The sequence below is a fragment of the Esox lucius genome, chromosome 20, assembly GCF_011004845.1.
Source record: "Esox lucius isolate fEsoLuc1 chromosome 20, fEsoLuc1.pri, whole genome shotgun sequence".
NCBI lineage: Eukaryota > Metazoa > Chordata > Actinopteri > Esociformes > Esocidae > Esox > Esox lucius.
Genome location: NC_047588.1, coordinates 31,979,471 through 31,998,841, shown reverse-complemented (window position 1 = coordinate 31,998,841; position 19,371 = coordinate 31,979,471). Strand labels below are relative to the sequence as shown.

General features: G+C 41.2%; 1 protein-coding gene across 3 annotated transcripts in view; it reads right to left on the bottom strand.

Annotated features, from left to right (window-relative positions):
• ulk4 (unc-51 like kinase 4) overlaps positions 1-9,482 on the bottom strand; it is a 107,308-nt gene extending 97,826 nt beyond the window's left edge. The window contains exons 1-17 of one of the 3 annotated variants that reach the window (XM_020041164.2): positions 9,394-9,482; positions 4,428-4,495; positions 4,253-4,302; positions 3,890-4,042; positions 3,715-3,814; positions 3,481-3,620; positions 3,161-3,326; positions 2,950-3,051; positions 2,646-2,729; positions 2,325-2,400; positions 2,139-2,234; positions 1,800-1,960; positions 1,644-1,713; positions 873-933; positions 564-668; positions 369-429; positions 37-221 (exon numbers count right to left, since the gene is read on the bottom strand). In XM_020041164.2, the coding sequence (XP_019896723.2) occupies positions 37-221; positions 369-429; positions 564-668; positions 873-933; positions 1,644-1,713; positions 1,800-1,960; positions 2,139-2,234; positions 2,325-2,400; positions 2,646-2,729; positions 2,950-3,051; positions 3,161-3,326; positions 3,481-3,620; positions 3,715-3,814; positions 3,890-4,027 (1,545 nt within the window). In that variant the 5' untranslated portion in view covers positions 4,028-4,042; positions 4,253-4,302; positions 4,428-4,495; positions 9,394-9,482. The other 2 variants (XM_034288798.1, XM_013139235.3) reach the window with 2 other exon arrangements.
• Between the last annotated feature and the right edge of the window lie 9,889 nt (positions 9,483-19,371).

Here is a 19,371-nt window from a genome sequence, read left to right as displayed (position 1 = left end):
GTTGTCGGCCCGAGCGGACCGTGAGCCTTCCCTTACCAGGCGGGAGTGGACGATCCTGGTGGCTGTGTCCTTGTGGGCAGCGATGACACACAGATAGCACAGGAGGTTGAGTCTGGAGCGGGCCCCTGGTGTGGTCTTGTCATCAGGGGCCTCCAGAGAGGAGCCCAACAGCTGCAGAAACTTCCTCCAGTCCTCTGGGCTCATACAGGACAGCTTCTCCGCTATTTGGGGGGTCAGAGGAGCTTGGTGAACCAGCAGCAGACCCTAAGCTGTCAGTCGGACTCTAGCGTGAATGCATGTGCATGCGCATAGATGAGCTAGCACTAGTGTTACTAAAGTCTTGAGGACTCCGGATCACACGTGTTTACCTGAGTACGCCGGGACACACAACGTCTTTGGGTCATATCGCACGGGAGCAGTCTTCTGAATCTGATTCAAAAGGAAAGACGAATATGTGGTCATGAATAAATACTTCTTAGCTGGAACAATCTTTGTCTGCTATCGTTGAACCCAGCGTTATGTACATCCACAGTTACATGACGTATTGAGCGTCTGCCTTGTACCTTGGGGTTGTCCATAATCGGTGTGACAGTCAGGTCAGAGTCAGTGTACACCAGGTCCTTAATACAGGATCTGAAGCCAGTTAGACCACTGACCACCACACTGTGCTAGAGGGGGCAACCACAGTGATGTATATATGATCGGTATGTGAGGAAATATAAAACATTATTCACACACTAAGCGTGCACAAATGTCATAATTGGCTAAATGAAAGTCTAGCATATGATGACAACCGCAAAGTCAACCGGACAGAATAATAACTGAAAAGTTGCAATGCTTTGAGAATGCTGTGGAGGGAGACAAAGGCTCACTTGAGGTAACGGTGACTTGTCAGATGTATCTCCTGCCCTGCAACTCATTCTTGGACGAGAGCTGATTGAGGAAAAATATCACAAAAATTGTATTTAAATTTTTTTTATCACTGACAAAAAATTACAGTTTGACTAATTAAAGCTGTTAATCAGATAACATTTTTATGAAATATAATATTAAATGATCAATACAACCGGAGATGACAGCAATCGTCGGGCTTGATTAATAAATGATAATTTTGTACAACTTTACTTCATTTCATTATAGACATACAATAAGAATTTGACTAAACACAAATGACAAATGCCTAAAATGAGTGGCTACACTGGAAATGACACTCCGCTGGTCCTGAACATGATGAAGATGAAGCCTAGGCTCTTTATCTGTAATAGCCGATCATAGTTCTGTCAAAATAAACTAAACTGCTTATTGTTGTTGAAAATACATGGTGGTCATAAAGAAGTCTTCTTTTTTGCAGCAGCACCAATTCTTTTGAGTCTGGAGCGGTGTGTTTTTCCAGCAATTCTTTTGAGTCACCAAACAGTGTGTTTTTCCAGCAATTGTATTTTGAAATTCACGAAAGACAAACTGACAGCCTCAACCATAAATGTCACTTGGCATGGCAGGTCTGTCTTCCATTACAATATACTGTGTGACTACAGTCATAATGCAAAAGCCCCGTTGTTCTACGGGGCTCACACGCTGCCCAAATCACAACATTAATATTTCTTCATTAATAAGGCCCATTATATCACCCCAGCTAATCATACCTGAGGAGAAATATGGATTCCCTAGCATCTTTGTCCAACGCACTCTTTGGTCTAAGCTCCGTCAGATTGTCTAGGAAAAGAAGAAAAAAACATTTTAACACACAGCAACTAAACTTGTCATCAACAAGTCTGCTTACGGCATCCCTAAAACATTACCTAATCGGAATGATTTGTTGGGGTGCATACAGACAGGCTCCTCGCCCCCTGCAGTCCCTCCCAGAGTCCCCCTGTACTCCTCTCCTGGACCCAGGGAGGAGACTGAGACTGATCTCACTGCTGATGACTGGCTAGAGGAGCAGACTCTTCGCCTCTCCACACTGCAGCCAAAAGATAAGTCACATATAAGTTAGTGCACAGAAACTAATATCTAACTCCACTACACACAGTGAACCTAACCACAAATGTACTGAAACACTTCACCATACACTTACGTAACTACACCTTAATAACTGTAGTAATGACACGGAAACATGTGGAATAACAGGAACTGATTACCTGGAACTGAATGAGACATCATCCTCCAAGCTGGTATGGACCTCAGAAAACGCTCCTTTCCAGAATGGGTGGGCCAGTAACTGAGTCCAGTTCATCCTAAGGAAGATCCCAAAAGAGCAAAGAATAATAATTCCGCACTTGTATGTCAAAGGTTACAATATGATTTGGTGTTGGAATGTCCCATACCTCTTCTGGGGGTCTTTTTCAAGCAGGCCTTTAATCAAGGATTGGAACTCTTCTGAAGGCTTGCAGAGGGACACCCCTTTAAAATCAATGTGATATGGACATAGGTTGCTCTTAAAGTAAAAGTAATTTAAATAACACAAACATTTAAAATCAATGTGATATGGACATAGGTTGCTCGTAAAGTAAACATAATTTAAATAAAACAAACATTTAAAATCAATGTGATATGGACATAGGTTGCTCTTAAAGTGAACATCATTTAAATAAAACAAACATTTCCACTGAAGAAGTTTTGTTAGCCAATGTAACTGATTGCTATACCCCTTTGCATAGGAGACGGGGGATCCATGTGTAATATCAGCTCAATCAGCACAGAGAAGGTCTCGGAGAAGAATGGCGGTTTCCCTGAAAAATGACCACAGAACAAGACAGAGGTATTTAGCTACTGAGATGATACTGTTATTCTGTTATAAATAGTAATAAATCAGGTGATTTGATAGCCAAAGCGCCAGTCTGTCTGTGCTAGTGTGCCAACGGCCACACTAACAACTAACTAGGTTGACAACTGAGTGATAAAATGGGCAAGTGCACAGATCTGGAAGCAGCCTAGTGATTTGATGATCACCTGAAAACATCTCATAGAATATACATCCCAGAGCCCACAGATCACTACTGACAGTCAAGTCCCCTCCATTGACCACCTCTGGCGCACAGTATATTGGAGACCCTGAAGAAGAAAGCCAGACACATGAGTTATCCAGTATCACTGAACACAGTGAAATATTATTACAATATATGATAAGTTATGGGATTTAGATTTGCACAGTAAGGGTGACCTTGGATTCTGTTTTTGATATTTCTTCTAGATGTATTTTCTCTGCTGTACCCTCCATCTGTTTCTTCTGCTGTGACTAAAGCAAAAAACTCCTCCAAATTCTCCCCCTCGGCTTTAGACAGACAGAAGTTAGAGTACTTCAATGTGCCAGGACCATCCAGCAGGATCTGTGAGGAAACAGAAACACTGTTACCAGTACTGATCTGTTGAGTAGGAAGCTTCCAGTGCGCAAAATAGTTTGGATGGTTTTATCATATATACCCCTGTGATAGTGGACTGTCAAATTATATGTAGAATTAGAACATATAGACTGTACCACACCTTGGAAGGACTGAGGTCGGAGAACACGATGCCAGCATCATGTATGTATCTCAAACCTTTGACCATATTGATGCCAAAATCCCTCACTACATCTTCTGACAGGCATTCATCCTGTGCGATGACTGCCTCCAGCGAACCCCCTAAAATATAGAGAAATGATCAATGAGTGTTGATTTACAATTGATTTACAATCATAATTACTGAAGTTCAACATACTCACAATTAGCATCTCACCTGTGCACAGCTCCACCACGATCCAAAGATGGTTACTGGTTTCATACCACTCATAGAAGGTTACCACATTCTCGTGTTTTAAGTCGTGGGTTAACCTCACCTTTTGAAAAATAACGTGGTAAGTGAAACTCAGTTCTCAGTTGAAAGGTGTGAGTAGGAAATGATAGATACTTACATGGTTTGTAATTTCAGGTTTTTTTGACTTGTCGCTGCAAATAATTGCAACAAAATTGATGCTTCCTTTCCTTCTCCCCTTATAAACCACAGACTTGCTTCCTGTTCCAATTTCCTCATAGAGGATGAAGTTTTCCATCGTCAACGGTTATTTCTGAAATTGGGATGAGTGGTTGATCACTTCATGGGAATGAATGGCAATTTTATATAACCAGGTTCAAGTAAACGTAAAGCAGTTTATCATATGTACATTTAAACCACATGGCGTATGTATGTAGACCATATAACTAGCACCAGCAAACATTTTGCTACCTAGTATTCAGGTTCGCTAGGTAGCTACAGTACTGTAGACTTGTAGACTTACAGAAGCAACAGATGGACATCCAAAGTTAGCTTCGCGCACAGTCAAACAGCCTGAGAGCCAATTCCCAAATGGGTTAAAACAAGCAAGAATCCATAGAATTATAGGTACTGTATCAATACGTAGTTATATTGATAGTAAACTAGCTAACGTCACATATAACGGTTGTTAACTGTACCTTACAACTTCCTTTCAAACTCAAAGCGCGAAGTTTGTTTCCGGAAACACTTTTGGATCATCTCATTCCTACAGTAGGGGACAAGGAATTTACTAAGTATAATTTAATAAGTAAACTATAAATATTGATGAATGTATGGATATTTAAAATGTGGCAATATATTAGTAGCGTTTGCCGTGTGTATAATCTTTTTACATTTTTTATTACGTTTGTATTATTTTCTTTTATTATTTTGTTTGAATCCCTCCCACTGAGCTAACCTACGGTTACTAGGATACCAGGGAGGACGCAGAACAAAAACGACATCTGCGCTGTGATGTGTAGAAAGTTATTTTCCTGTGCTCAGACCGTAAAAAGGATGGTGCCTACTCAGGTGGAAATAATTGCTTGCTTTGGCAAACATGGTAATAAGGATTAGATTAATCCCTTTATATGATATTTTGTTCTATATCATAAATGTATACCATATTATTTATATTATATATTTTCTAAAAGTCTATGTCTCCCTTGGCCTTTTCCCAAGAGTAACTTCAGTATAATCTCCAACAAAACGTTTCTTTTAGGGAAAGCTGTATGAGGGTGTTAAAATTCACTTGGAAGAGCACTTCAATCTGAAAAATATTTTTCTTGATGTGGCGATATAGTCAACTCAACAATTTGGCACCCCCCATGACCTATAGCAAAAATAAAGAATAAACACATTCTCACTAATTTTATTTTAGTAGTACAATTTTCTTCTGCAAAACATAGGTTTAAAAAATAATGGCAGCCCTAAAGAATATATAAAATAAAAACATACAAAAGTTGTGTCTGTTATGAAATTCAATGGTTTTTAGTTGGTCTCATTGTCCAGGAACTGTATCGAGACCTTTCACCTCTTCCTGTTTCCATGGGGTATAAATACAAAGCAGCACAAAAGTAAATTTCTTTGTCATTGATCCCCATGGGCAAAACCAAAGAGCTGTCAGCTGAAAGGTGCCAGATGTTGTCGACCCACACAGGTCTGGTAAAGGGTATAAAAAACACAAAGAGTTGGAAATACCACTAAGCACAGTCAGGACAATAATCTAAAAGTTGTAACAGTTGCAAATTTGCCGAGAAGAGGACACGTTGTCCCCACTCACAATGAGAAAGATGGCAAGGGAGGCAAAGAAGAATACAAGGATCCCAGTTTCAGAACTGCACATCTAATGGAATCTTGGAGTAATAAAGTCTCAGAATCAACTATTTGACACCACCTCCATGTCTGGAAAATCTCAGGTGCCAATGCCAACTTGTGCCCTTATTGAGTAAGGCATGACCGTAGTTACAGTAATATGCTTCGAGTAGGGCCTACCATGCCATATCATTGACCACTCTTTCTCTCTCTCTGTTTGAGAAACAGAGTGTGAGCAATTTTGTCGTTTTACTATACTTCATACATTATTAAGGGAAATCAACAAAAATGGCACATTTCTCAAAGTATACATTTATTTCCACCAGGATTTTCTGCATTACGTTTTTCCATTAGTGGTTGGAAGTTGGCTTTGAATAGGGAAGGTCATTGTTTGCACTTGTTATTTTGAAGTGCATTTACATCTTCTTAGCTGTTTGTAATCCAAGATACCACAGCATAAAGTCACCTCCTAATATGTGAAAGTTGGAACAACCTAATCAATCAATGTTCCGTAGGCCGTAAACATATTCCTTTAACGTTAAGTACAGATTAGGGTGTAATGATTTTCAACTAGAAGAATGATTATCACTGCAGGCTTAAGTGTAGATCCAGAAAGTGATCCCATTCAACATATACAGTAACTCACATCACTAACAGAGAGCGTCACTATCTGCTCCTGGGAGGAGAGATGAACTCATCCTTGGTTACTCTACTGAATATTTATAGAGCAATCAACAATAATCCCACCGTTTTCAAACATCCTGGCCCTTATCTTGGATATCTCACAGACAAAATCTGATTGTCAGCGGGGATCGATATTGCCTGTTGGACCAGAGCTTGGATAGATCTTCCTCCCACCATGCCCCTACCTCTAAATCAAGAGTGTTTTTGATTATGTACATCAAAAATAGTACACTATTTGATGTATGGAGCGTTTATTTGAGTGAACTACATCCTAATTTACACTAAATAACTCTCTTACCATAATAAATTATCACATTTTGATATGCAAACACAGACTTACTTTCTTCTGGGAGACATTATGCCAAATGAGATGGTGTGGACAAGGATTCACCCATTTAGTCTTGACAGTTTGGATGTGAGGCTTTCTGTCAACCAATATTTGTTTTAATCAGGCACAGCCCTATTGTGAAGGCTTAACCCTCCTCACAGAAGCAAATCAATGTAATTATTTGAAACCTGAACTCAAAATGTTGTTTGAAACCAATGACGATGGAGATACTTCCCCAGTTTTAATGTGGGAAAGTATGGGCTGTTTCAAATAAGCATCCAAAAAGAAATGATACAGGGCAGAATTAGCCTAACTAGAAAGACAAATTTACTTTGAGAATGGTAGTCATCCAATCAGAAAAACGCTAACATTTAAACATTTGAATACAATTTCAGTAAATAGTTTCTGGTGGTATGCAAATGTCTCGTTTTGGCTTGATGACACCCTGAGTTCATCCAGGTAGCTAAGAATGGAGTGAGGATTGCCAGCCCAATTCTATTGGCTCAGTGTTCACACCCTGTATCTACAATGAAACGTTACTTTATCCTGAGAAATCCATATTTAGATCAAATCTGCATTTGGATTAAAATGAAGGCCCAATTTAGCCCTAAACCACTGTCTGTCCTGCTACCAATAGCAAGGACGCCTTCGCCTCTTCTAACCTAGATTGTGCCTTTGACCACTGTGGACAGGTGGAGCTTCAAACCATAGGGGAAGTGACTTTTACCTCTGACAAAACTCAGGGTGAGACCCGAAAGCAAACTCAGGGAGACTGATGCAGGTGTTGGGTTCAGTTGAAAGGTAAATTATCACAGAGGAGAGACAAGCAGGCAAGGTTCCATACACAGTAGGCAGAAATGGCAAAGCAGGCAAGGAGTGAGCAGGAGGAGGCTGAGGCAAGCAGAGGTCAGTACACAGGAGGTTTGAGGAAAAGCAAGGCTGGGGACAAGGCATGAGAAACAAAGGACCACCTCAGGGAGACCGCAGGGAAACCACAAGACTGGCAACCAGAGCAAACAGAGTAGACAGTTTAAGTAAGCAGGAATAACAAAGGGATGGGAGACACCTGGTGGGGGCGACACAAGACAACACAAGTGAGAGCAATCAAAGGGTGAAAACCTGTTAGGGTCTGACAATCTCCTTCAAATGATGAAAAGAGAATGTCCTTAGACTTAATTTATTTAAAAGTTTGCAGATTAGAGACTATGTACAAACACCTCTTGTTTTCATATTTCTACACTTGATTAGTGGCTCAAAATGTTCGTAACATTTAAACAGGAATAAGGGGAAATCTTGACAAGGTTCATAAATGAGTTGAGTTATCGTTTGACTGTCTAAGCTTGCCGCACTCTCACGCAGGGAGACTGGGCTCGAGCTTGTGTTTGAGTAACACCATTCTCCCCTCACTGAAGTGCTAGATACAATATCGTGGAATGACAATAATCTAATGGGAAAAATAATAGTTTTTTAACAGGGGCAATACACCACTGGGGAATTGCAAATCGACTGACGTTTACATTTTATTTGATGCATTTCAGATTCCCAAAGGCACATTACTAATGTCCATTTGTTGTTGGTCACAGAGTAGGTTGGCGACATTAAAAACATACAAATGGGGGATGATCTTATCTCATGAATATGATCTCTCCTATCTTTGGTATGAGGATGACACTCAACTACGTTTCTGCTTCCTGTCCCTTTCACACCCAAGCGGCGACACAAGTTGTTTTATACTTCCGCTGTCTTGCTGACAGGTAATGTTTTCAATCAATCAATCAAATTTATTTATAAAGCCCTTTTTACAACAGCAGTTGTCCCAAAGTGCTTTACAGAGACACCCGGCCTTAAACCCCAAGGAGCAAACAACAGTAGTGTTGGATTTCAGGGGCTAGGAAAAACTCCCTAAGGCCGAATTTTAGGAAGAAACCTAGAGAGGATACAGGCTCAGAGGCGTGACCAGTCCTCTTCTGGCTGTGCCGGGTGAGATATTAAGAGTCCAATTAGAATAATTAATACATTTCTCTGGGCTAAATCCAGAGTCTATTTGATTTTAGACTAGGTCAAAAGTATGACCAGGTGGACAAGGACAGGGACAACAACAGGCCCCCCAAACCAGGTACTCCGCAGGTGTGGACCAGGACCTCATCTCCTCCTAAAATTTTAAACTGGAGGAGACTGAGAAAAGTTATAAAGTGCATTCCTCATATCACCCAGCACAATAATATAGCAGCGTAACACCTTGGAACTGAGACGGGGGGGTCCGGCGACACTGTGGCCCTAACCGGGGGAGGCCCCGGACAGGGCCCAACAGGCAGGAAATCAATCCACCCACATTGCCAGGCATCAACCAAAGGGACACCCAACCGCAACCACCCTGAATGAGTATTGCCAGCAGCGTACAGCCCAATTGCACAAGTGCGCAACAGAGAGCCAACAACAAGCCAGTGACTCTTCCCCCGAAAGGCATTGGAGGGAGGGCATCCCAGTGGCAATGAGAGCCCACCTGGCAAGACAGCAAGTGTGGACAGTATCAAGCCTACTGGTCACCTTCACGCCCCCGGGCCAGGCTACACCTAATTATAAACCGTGCTGTAGAGATGAGTTTAAAGTAGACACTTGAAAGTTTGCACATCAGTTTGCATTTCTAACAATAATTGGAAGATCATTCCACAGTAGTGGAGCTATATGAGAAAAGGCCCTGCCGCCTGCTGTTTGTTTAGAAATTCTAGGTTTTTAAGTTGATGTTTCAAATAATATGTTTATACAAAATTAGATTTATTTTAAAATCTAATACTCACTTCAGACTGTTGCAGTACCACCCTTCTCACCGTCCACCATCCTGAAAGTAATACTATTGCAGTATAGTTTGGGAAGGGAAGAGGACTAGGTGAGACAAGTTGTGTTATGGTTTAGAGGCAGGATTCTACACAGTGCCTCTTTAAGCTCAAACTTAATAAAGAGGACCCCTCTAAGACCTTTCCACCAAGGTTGGCAACTTCCCCTCACCTAGTGCAAAGAACCTTGATGTGACCCTTCATTACTTCTGAAACCCCTACATTTTAATTATCAGTTAGAATTATAACACCTTCCTTTTTAGGGTAAAATAACTCGTTATTGAATTTTGTTAAATTAATATAACAACATTCCAATGTCGTTCAGCATTATATAGCGTTATGTAAAGATTCCACAATTTGTGTCACTTCCTAAACGGAGCTTTTATTTTGAAGGCGCAACGCAAGATGCATTCTTTTAGATGCTATTTTGGCTAACCCTTTATTGTGGTCAGTTCGAATAGGTTCGACGGATCACCGTCCAGCTGTGAGGAGATAGAAGTTTCGTATTCCACCATGCCTGATGCACTCAGTAGAGAGTAACCAACCTACTGTAGCAAGCAGCGTGGATTTGGATATAGCCTACTCACAACCGGCTTTCTGCAAATTTGTTCCGCCTTGATCAAATCTACTAGATTCCAACCTTGTGTTGTCATGCTGCATTCTTTTTACAGTACTTATCTTTTAAGACACTAGTTAAAGCGAATGCTGAACCAACCCAGATCAAACTCCGTAACCCGCGCGTTAATTTCGTCAATAGACTGCATTTACTTTAGAAGGTTTTTGGTTGTTCGGGAACCCTGTTACTATTTTGTTATGCAGTTTGGTCTTTTTTTTGGAAAACAATCCATTAGTGCCATTGACAATTTCCATTTAGGATATCTCGTGGTTTTTACGACGGAATACAATTTGCGACTAATTAAACTTAGACGACCGAGAGTAGGGGAAACTTGATTCGCCATCTGCACATGACTGATTCTTCAGTGCTATTCGCTTGGTAAGTGCCAATTTTGTAAATAAATACTGATTAATATAATTAGTCTGGCTATGCACTGGAATGATTACTGATTGAAATGTTGTCTGGTTACTATGCGCACGATAAGTATCTTTTTGATTACTGGAACCTGACGATATGACATGCTGATTCCATGTATAGCCTACGCGGACTCCCTCGGCAAATCAACATGCATTTTCAATGGCGTGGATCTAACGGCAGGGTTTAATAAGCCTGCTTATACCACCAAGCAGATTAATTATATCCGATTACATTCAAGCTTTCATTCTTAAATGTTTAATTGATTCAAGACTTACTGTAGAATTGGCTAGTTGTCTTGAAGGTGTATTTGCCTGTTTCTCATGCAGTGTCTGGTGGTTTTAATAATGGTTTACTATATTTAATAGCCGAGTCTGCTTGAGGGCCAAGATTAGGTTCTTGAGACGACAGCTCTGCTAGTAATGTCACTCGTTTATTTCAGACATTTTAATATTTCTAAACATTTTCAATACGTTGTTTGTATCATAATTACCCTTTACTTTCGCTTGGAAAAGTTAGGTATATGAGATTAACATGGGGCAAGCATAGAACAGTGTTTCCCTTTCTCCTGATTTTCAAATTATTTTGGCACGATTTGGCAAGATGCATAGTCCACAAGCCCAGACTTTCATAGCAGTGATGAGTCTGCCCATAGATTTTCACAACTACGACTGTACACACAGACACAAGTATAATGGTTAGGTGTTAGGATAAATTTAAGCTTAGGCATAACGGTTCAATTAATGAGAATAAGGTAAGGGTATAGGGTTAGGTTAATGGGATAGGGAACATTTCCCACAATCCTTACCATAACCCCAATAACCTAAACCTAACCCGCTTCGTGCTCTAGTGGCCTTTGTGCTGCTGAGAGTGGCCAAGTGCAGGTGTGTAAAACACGTGTCAAAACGGGTTTCTTATCAAAACCTCCTTGTATCTAAAAAAAAAAAAAAAAAGAGAGAGATCCACGGGCGATGCGTGATTTATAATCCCTGTTTTTTACAGATTACCCGAGCAGGTCGTCATTTTGCCATCCCATTCCCTGCAACAACGAGATTAGTTATATAATCATACAGCTGAGCAGTAGGACTGTTGTGAGATATTGTTCTTCGACAAATAGTTTTCTGATACCACTGTGAATTAGTGTGATTTCTGATAAATCCACTGGAGACTTTACAGTGACATGAGTCCATGGCTTCCTTACTAAAAGGATCAACAGGCTTGACAATATTTTTCATTGATGTCTGATTTCTTCTGCTATTCTACACGTGTGTGGTTGCCCATATCCTCCCTCACTCAATAACAGCATTCAGTATAATTAGGTGGTTCATATTGTGACTGCAAATAAAGTCCAACCTTGCTAATCCAAATGTGATAGATTTGTTTGGCCTACATCCTATTTTGCCTACAGCCGTGGCTTTAACATGTGACAGAGTAGTGGACTGATGAAAATAAGATTTTCATACAGACCACTTCCGCTCCTGCAGTCACTTTCTTATTTTACAGAACATAATGAAGCATATTTTAAACACGACCCTATGCTTACTGGGCCTTTACAGTTCATATCTGTTTTCACAGTTGATCAAGCACTACAGCGCTTTCTTTTGCACAACAAAATAATTCCTCAGTTCCTATTTTTTTTTCAGCAATTGTGCAACATACTGAAAGAGGCAGTTTGGTAATTATAAAAGTGAATCATGTCAACTCCCCCGATGACCACACGATTCTGAAACTATTTGCTCATCCCTCCAATATATAGACAAAGTTTTTATATGGTTGGATATTACTTTTTTTTAGTAAAAGGTCACAATATGCCAAATATATTTTTCTGTAGTTGCACTAGCAAACTTTAGTTCAGCTGTTGGGTTTCTTATAGATCTGCCATGGCGTGAAGACTCAGTGAAATCAGATTAACTGTCTGACTCACAATGTGTCTGAGCCTGCCGCTGTAATGAGGCATGCAGGGGCTCTGAGCTCAGCTCCATTCTTTGGCCTCTCCTTTGTAAAGGAAGCTTTTGTTTGTTGGGGAAATGAGCATCCCACTTTCTGCTTTTTTACCCAATCACAGGCCGCGGACAGCCGCTTCAAATGTGGCTGAGCACACAGCTAACTGTATAGGGCAACCCTTTCCTTTTTCTCTACTTGTTGAGAAATGGAGGCTCAATATTCTAGTAGTTCAGTTAGCCCTTGTAATTGGTAGTTCACCTCTTCCCCACTTGTAGTTCATTTCCAGGCATGGAGGAGGGCAAGTAAGGGACATATAGGTTATTGAGCTGTTAATTAACTGTAGGAAACTACACAGCTACAGATTAAGGTGCACGTCTTCCCACTCAGAAATTACATTACTCAGAAATTGTTGCCGTGTCTGTGACGCCGGCAGCACGAGAGGCCGGCAGTGCCCTCCGCACTCCTGCTTAACTTGGATCACTTTGGTTGGTTTAAGCGGGGGAGTTTTACAAATGAGCTGCGTTTCTATGGGGACGTGCCCTGAAAGATAATTGGATGGGGCAGGCCAGAGTTTCTATGGGAAGTGTAGGTTGTAAAAAGAGCCTAATTGTGCCTATAAGATGTCAGCTATAGCCAGATTTTTTTTGGTGTTGACGTAAGTTAGGTGGTGTAGCTGTAGTGATGCTGGACAGATCAGGAAGTGACTCCCAAATGGCACCTTATACCCCATAACGCCTCTTACCAGACTCCATACAGTGTTGGTCAGAAGTAGTGCACTGTAGGGTGTAGGGTGGTTTAAGGAGTAGGGTACCATTTGGAACACTGGCCAAGTACTACAGTAGTAGGTCAAGCGGTAGTCTTTTGACTGACTGTGGGTCAGAAAAGGTTTGTTTCCCTTGGAATATTAACGAGGTTAATTTAATTAAATATTGCATGTACCAGGGTTCCAGGGTTTATGATTAAAAAGCTTTAAGTTTCATAGTTGGTTTCATCCAGAGGTTTTTGTTACCAGATTCATATTTCCCAAGTTAATAGTTTACTGGTGTTTAGTTTTATCAAATGGTCTTTAATGTGTATCTGCTTTTATTTTTTTAGCTCAATAAAATGTAATTCATGTTGACCATACATTTTAAATAATATAGAAAGATTTTGAATTTACACTTGCACTCATAACGTTGCACTCACAGAGCTCGGCAAAGAAGTGGAAAACATGCACAAGCAGGACCTTGCACTGTTTAAAGCTGTCCCACCTACACTAGCACACAAAATTATGTTATTGTCATTTGACATGTGGTTTTAAAAACATATTTTATATGTCAAATAGGGTAGGTACCGTGTTTCATGAACCAGCAGACTGAATTCTGAAGTTTGATGGAAAGTATCTTTCTTACAGTGTTACTGAGCTAGCCACTCCAACTTAATATTCGACAAAGGGGAATTAACTGAAATAGTGTAAGGCATCATCCCTTTAAACCTAGTGGCAAACCATGAGTGCAGCTCTTTCCATTATTCCTCCCTTCATTTCTTCCAAAGGGAATTATTAGATGCACCGCTCTGAAGCTTGTAAATAATATCAGGACAAGGGGATGTTTGTCAAGATTTGCATAAATTCTCTCTACAAAAAATATAGTTATGAAAACGCTACGGTGATGTAAGACTATAGAAAACATATGATATATATATATATATATATATATATATATAGATATAGATATAGATATACATATAGATGTATAAATAGATATAGATATATATTATTTATGAAAATAAATCATATGGAAGAAATGAGTGGTGAAATTTGACTATTTTTGTCCATTTATATGTCCCCAGGTATCAGGGGACAAAATGTTTCCCTTTTTACCCAATAATGTATCCGACAAATCTTGCCGCAACCCTTATCTAAATAAAAACAATCGTAGTGTAAAAATGCTTAATATCTTAGTCATCAATGGCACGATTATGATTTAACTTGTATGAATGATGCATCTTATGTTATACACTATAAGGTTATGTTTGTGGGGGACAGTGTAATTTTTCTAGAACGTTACAAAGCGTTCTACACTAACTTTATTTAGATGAATGACTGTTGTTGCCGGATTTGAGTCTAATATGAAAGTGTTGTAGTTTTAAAAGGGTGGGAATGTCGGTGGTGGCGTGGGGCACTCCAGACCGGTACTCCCTGCAGTTACTAAAGATGATGTCTTGCTCGATGTGCATTGGAATGAGTGGCAACATAGGAAGTCTGGTTCTGAAGACCTTCCAACACTATGCGTCAGTAGCATGTTGTTGGGGAGCAACAAAAACATCTCACAAAATGCAAGGACGGGAGTGTCTTCCCCTGTGTATACCCATGTATAGCTACTACTAGCTCACCCCGCTCCACTGCCCCAGAGTGATATTGACGCTTGATGTTTGAGAGCAAACACTTCCGTTTTCACATCTGAACTGCGTTAGCAACCAAAGCCAGGAAGCATGTGGCTCGCTTAACTTTTGTTGTCATGACAATTGTTGTATTCCAATAAGCTCCTAGTTGCCGGTGCCTGTCACAATGTAGTACGGGTCGACACATTTTGTCCTGTGAGAGAAAAGGGGTCAATACTGTTGTCACAATGTGCCTGTGATTGAATTGGTTTGTTCTCTAGCACGTCCCTTTGAAAGTTTTTCCAAAACACAATCTGCTATGTGCACAAGCAGATGAGCAATGTAACAAATCTTAAAAAATATACTGTGTCAGCTAAGATTGATGCTAAATTCATTAAATATAGAAATCTATGTTTATTGAATAAATGAAAATACCAGCAGATAAGAGGAACCAAGATTAATTACCAAAAATAACTAAACAGAGGAAAGAGTCAACCCCATTTGACCCCCTCCCTGACCCCAGTATATTATTGATTTAGTTATTCAAATAGAAGTGGAGAGACTGACAGGTTCTATCAAACTATTGCTCAGCATTTCAGAATTCTCTCTAAATGTAGTGTTTGCCAGTTAGCGGTAATTTACCTTAAAGAACATCAGCCGTCTATGTCTGAGTCCACAGTGGTTTGAATTACAAGAACTTTTGTTATCCCATTAGTCCATTCTGAGAAACTTTGAACAGGGAGTAGATGTGACTCTGGCATGGGGCAGGGTGAGGGCAGTCCTCGCTCAATTGGAGACTGGAATTGACTATCACAACAAACACACAAACCCTGCGCAGTAGGAAGCCTGTTATTTCCCCTTTAAGTTTATTTATATTTCCGAGACGTATCGAATAAGGCTAATATTTTGTTGTGTAAACTTGTAGATATCGATCATTCGAGATGCCACATTCCATGGTAACGTGCGCCGCATAACGTGCGCTCGATTGAGGCCTACAGCTTGATACAGTGACAATTGTACCTTAAATATTGTGTGCACGTGCAAGTTGTCGGAACAACCAATCTGCGCTTGACTTAACCTAATGATATAATTGAAAACCAGTCCTAAACTCAGTGACGCGCCCATCTTTATTGGAGAAGCAGGATATTTTCTGGGATCTGTAAATTTCCTGAGTAATTATTTTGGAATACCTCTCTGGACAGTGAAAACATGACACTGTCTTTGAACAGAAGAACCTCATATCAACCATAAAGCCTGGAGGCCGTGGGCTCATGGTTTAGGGATGCTTTGCTGCCTCAAGTTATGGCCAACTTTCCTTCATTGAGTCAGCTATGAATATTGTATCAGAGATATTTTGAAGAGAATGTATGGCCATCTGTCAAAAATCTGAAGTGAACATGGGTCTTGCAACAGGACAGTGATCCAAAATACACAAGAAACAGAATGACATTTTCTTCTTTTTTAAGGCAGAGTCAAAGCTCAGTGTGGTTGAACTGCTGTGGGGGGACTTAAAGTGGGCCATGCATGCAAGAATCATGACACCGTTGAAGCAGTACTATGAAGAAGACTGGGAAGAAATGTTTCCCAGTAGATGTAAGAGACTGATTACTGTTAAAAGAAATGGCTGCATGATGATATTTTAACCAAAGGGGGCAACACCAACTATTGAAGCTAGGTTTGCACTTACATTTCTGTAGAGTTTTGAAGAACTGCATACAGAATTAATGTCTGATGGTATGGTTTTTAAGATAAACTTTGTCCAGCCTGCCCTGGTCAAAAGTGCAGCAGTGTAGATAATTAGCATCCAAGAGTTGTTATATGGCCTTCTATGTGACATCGCCCCAATAAAAAAGGGAATATTCCTGGGTTCAAGTGGGGGTAGCTAACTGACTCACGGACTGAGGCCTGTTTCTTCTTGGGTTTCAGTTTTACACTGTGCTGATGGCTCAACGACTGGCTCAGAATTCTGCGTTTGAGGCAGGTTATTGATATAGGGAGTGTCCCAAATACAATCCCTATATACAGAACTACTTGAGTCAAAAATGACCCTAAACAAAACAAATACAAAATGTGCTAACTAACAACAACAAACGTTAACACTTGCAGTTTTATAAATGGTTTTGGCACTTAGTTGGAAAATGCGGCTCTTCAAGACACAACAATGACTCAAAGCATGTATCCACAAAGAAATGGTTACTTAACCACAAAATCAACAGTTTAATTTGTTCTCGGTCTCCTTACTTGAATCTTATTGAAAACATGTCTGAGCGAAGGCAGTCCGTAAGTACAGACCGAAAGATGTGAAGGATCTGGATGATTCTTTACTGAAGGCAGTGGTCAATAACTTAATGTGCTTTTGGAGTATTGCTACGTTGTCCCATTGCCCAGCTGTGCATCTGCATTTGTCAAGTGGAGTCCTCTTGCTTTAACACAAGTCAGCCAGCGTAGGGTAGGCTGAGAGTGTCTGGGCTCTGGGAGTTAATGGGAGGGTTATCCACAGTCATCAGACTGGAAAGATTGTTTCCCTGAAGAAACGGCGAGGTGCGGAATGCTTGTTTTTCTTTCATGGAATTTACTGTAACTGAGCCGTCTCCATGCTCCCTAGATAACCATTGTTGTCTTTGACGGATGCTGCCTGACATCCTGTGACCCGATGGAGTTGGGGAGTCCACTGATGGTGCCAGGCTTGGCCCTCCGTGTAATGGCCCTGGGCTGCTTGCTGTAGCAGCCGCCGTGTCTCTGCTTCATGTTTAGATGATGAACAGGGCGGCAGCAGTGGTGTTTTCCTGGGTGTGAGACGGTGTCAGTTTGCGCTTGGCCTTCCCACGTGGCCTGGGAACCGGGAGGCTGAATACGGTTACTGAGATATGTCGGTCTACAACCAGGTTGTCTGCCTGTCTGTTTTGGACAACTGTGGGGTTGAATGCTCACAGGGGCAGATCATCCCTCCTATAATTGGTGGTCTCTTGGGGTTTTATCGACGGTGTTTCTAGCTGTCCGCCACTAGGTCAGTAACCTAATCCACTGTGCTGACTCCAAATTTCCGTCAGTTCAGCACCTCGTACACCTCTGCCATGGGAACAGTCTGTATGTGGGCACTGACTAATCACTCATCTGTTAACCCTGAGCATCAAATCTGTTACACAGATGTAAAATGTAATGCGCAGCTCTATTTGTTGCTTTCATTTGGTTGATGTTTAGGCCTGTGTTGTCAGGTATGTGATGTATTTGTTTATGGTCTGAACTCAATGGTATGACCTTGGCTATTTGTGGTGCGTCACAATATGTTAGTTTCTTATTTGGTTTCTTAAATCATAATGGTAGCGTCTTAAATCATAATGGAATATAAAATATGGATTGGATGTATTACAATGCTCAAAAACATTAAGGGAACACTTAAATCACACATTGGGTTTTAATGAAGGAAATGTATTAAAGATCAAAATCTTTACTGTACATTGTGTAATTTGTTGAGAACAAAATTACGTAACAACAGTCAATGGAAACCAAATAATTGAGGGCTGGATTCAAACTTGCCCTGAAAATCTAAGTAAACTATTGAAATCACAGGCTGTTTCAACTTGTGTGAATTTCATCATGGCAACTTATAATGTGACTCAGTAATGTGTATGGCCCCCATGTGCCTGTATTGTAATGTTTGGGCCTGCTCCTGATGAGACTGCAGATGGTGTCCTGGGGGATCTCCTCCCAAACCTGGATCAGAGCATCATTGAGCTCCTGGACAGTCTGTGGCGTTACTTGGCGGCGTCGGATGCACCGATAGATAACATCCCAGATGTTCTCGACTGGATTCAGGCCTGGGGAACGTGAGGGCCAGTCAATGGCATCAATGCCTTTGTCATCCAGGAACTGCATACACACTCTGGGCACATGAGGCCGGGCATTGTCCTGCACCAGGAGGAACCCAGGGCCCACTGCACCAGTGTAAGGTCTGACGATGGGTCTGAGGATTTCATCCCGGTGCCTAACAGCAGTCAGTCAGGGTATCGTTGGCTAGCACATGGAGGTCCATATGATCCCCAAAAGATATGCCTCCCTAAACAATCAGTGACCCACCACCAAACCGGTCATGGTGGATGATATTGCAGGCAGCGTAATGTTCGCCACAGTGTCTCCAGACTCTTTCAAGTCTGTCATGTGCTCAGTGTGAACCTGCTTTCATCTGTGAAGAGAACGGGGCGCCAATGGTGGACCTGCCAATGCTGGTGTTCTCTGGCGAATGCCAATCAAGCTGTACGGTGCTGGGCTTTGAACACAGGTCCCACAAGAGTCCTGCAGCTGGGTTGATTCCCTTCTACGTCCCTGTCCAGCACTCCTTGTGTAACGGCCCATCTCCTGGTATCTCCTCCATGCTCTTGAGACTGTACTGGGAAACACAGCAAACCTTCTTGTGACAGCACGTCTGAATGTGCTGTCCTGGAGGAGCTGGACTCCCTGTGCAACCTAAATGGCCTGTAGGTACCGCCTCATGTTACCAGTAGTGACAGGGACACTAGCAAAATGCAAAACTTAAATAGAATCAGTCAGCAAGGATAAGGTTAGAGCAATTGTCTGTGGCAACCGCCTGCAAACCCATTCCCTTTTTC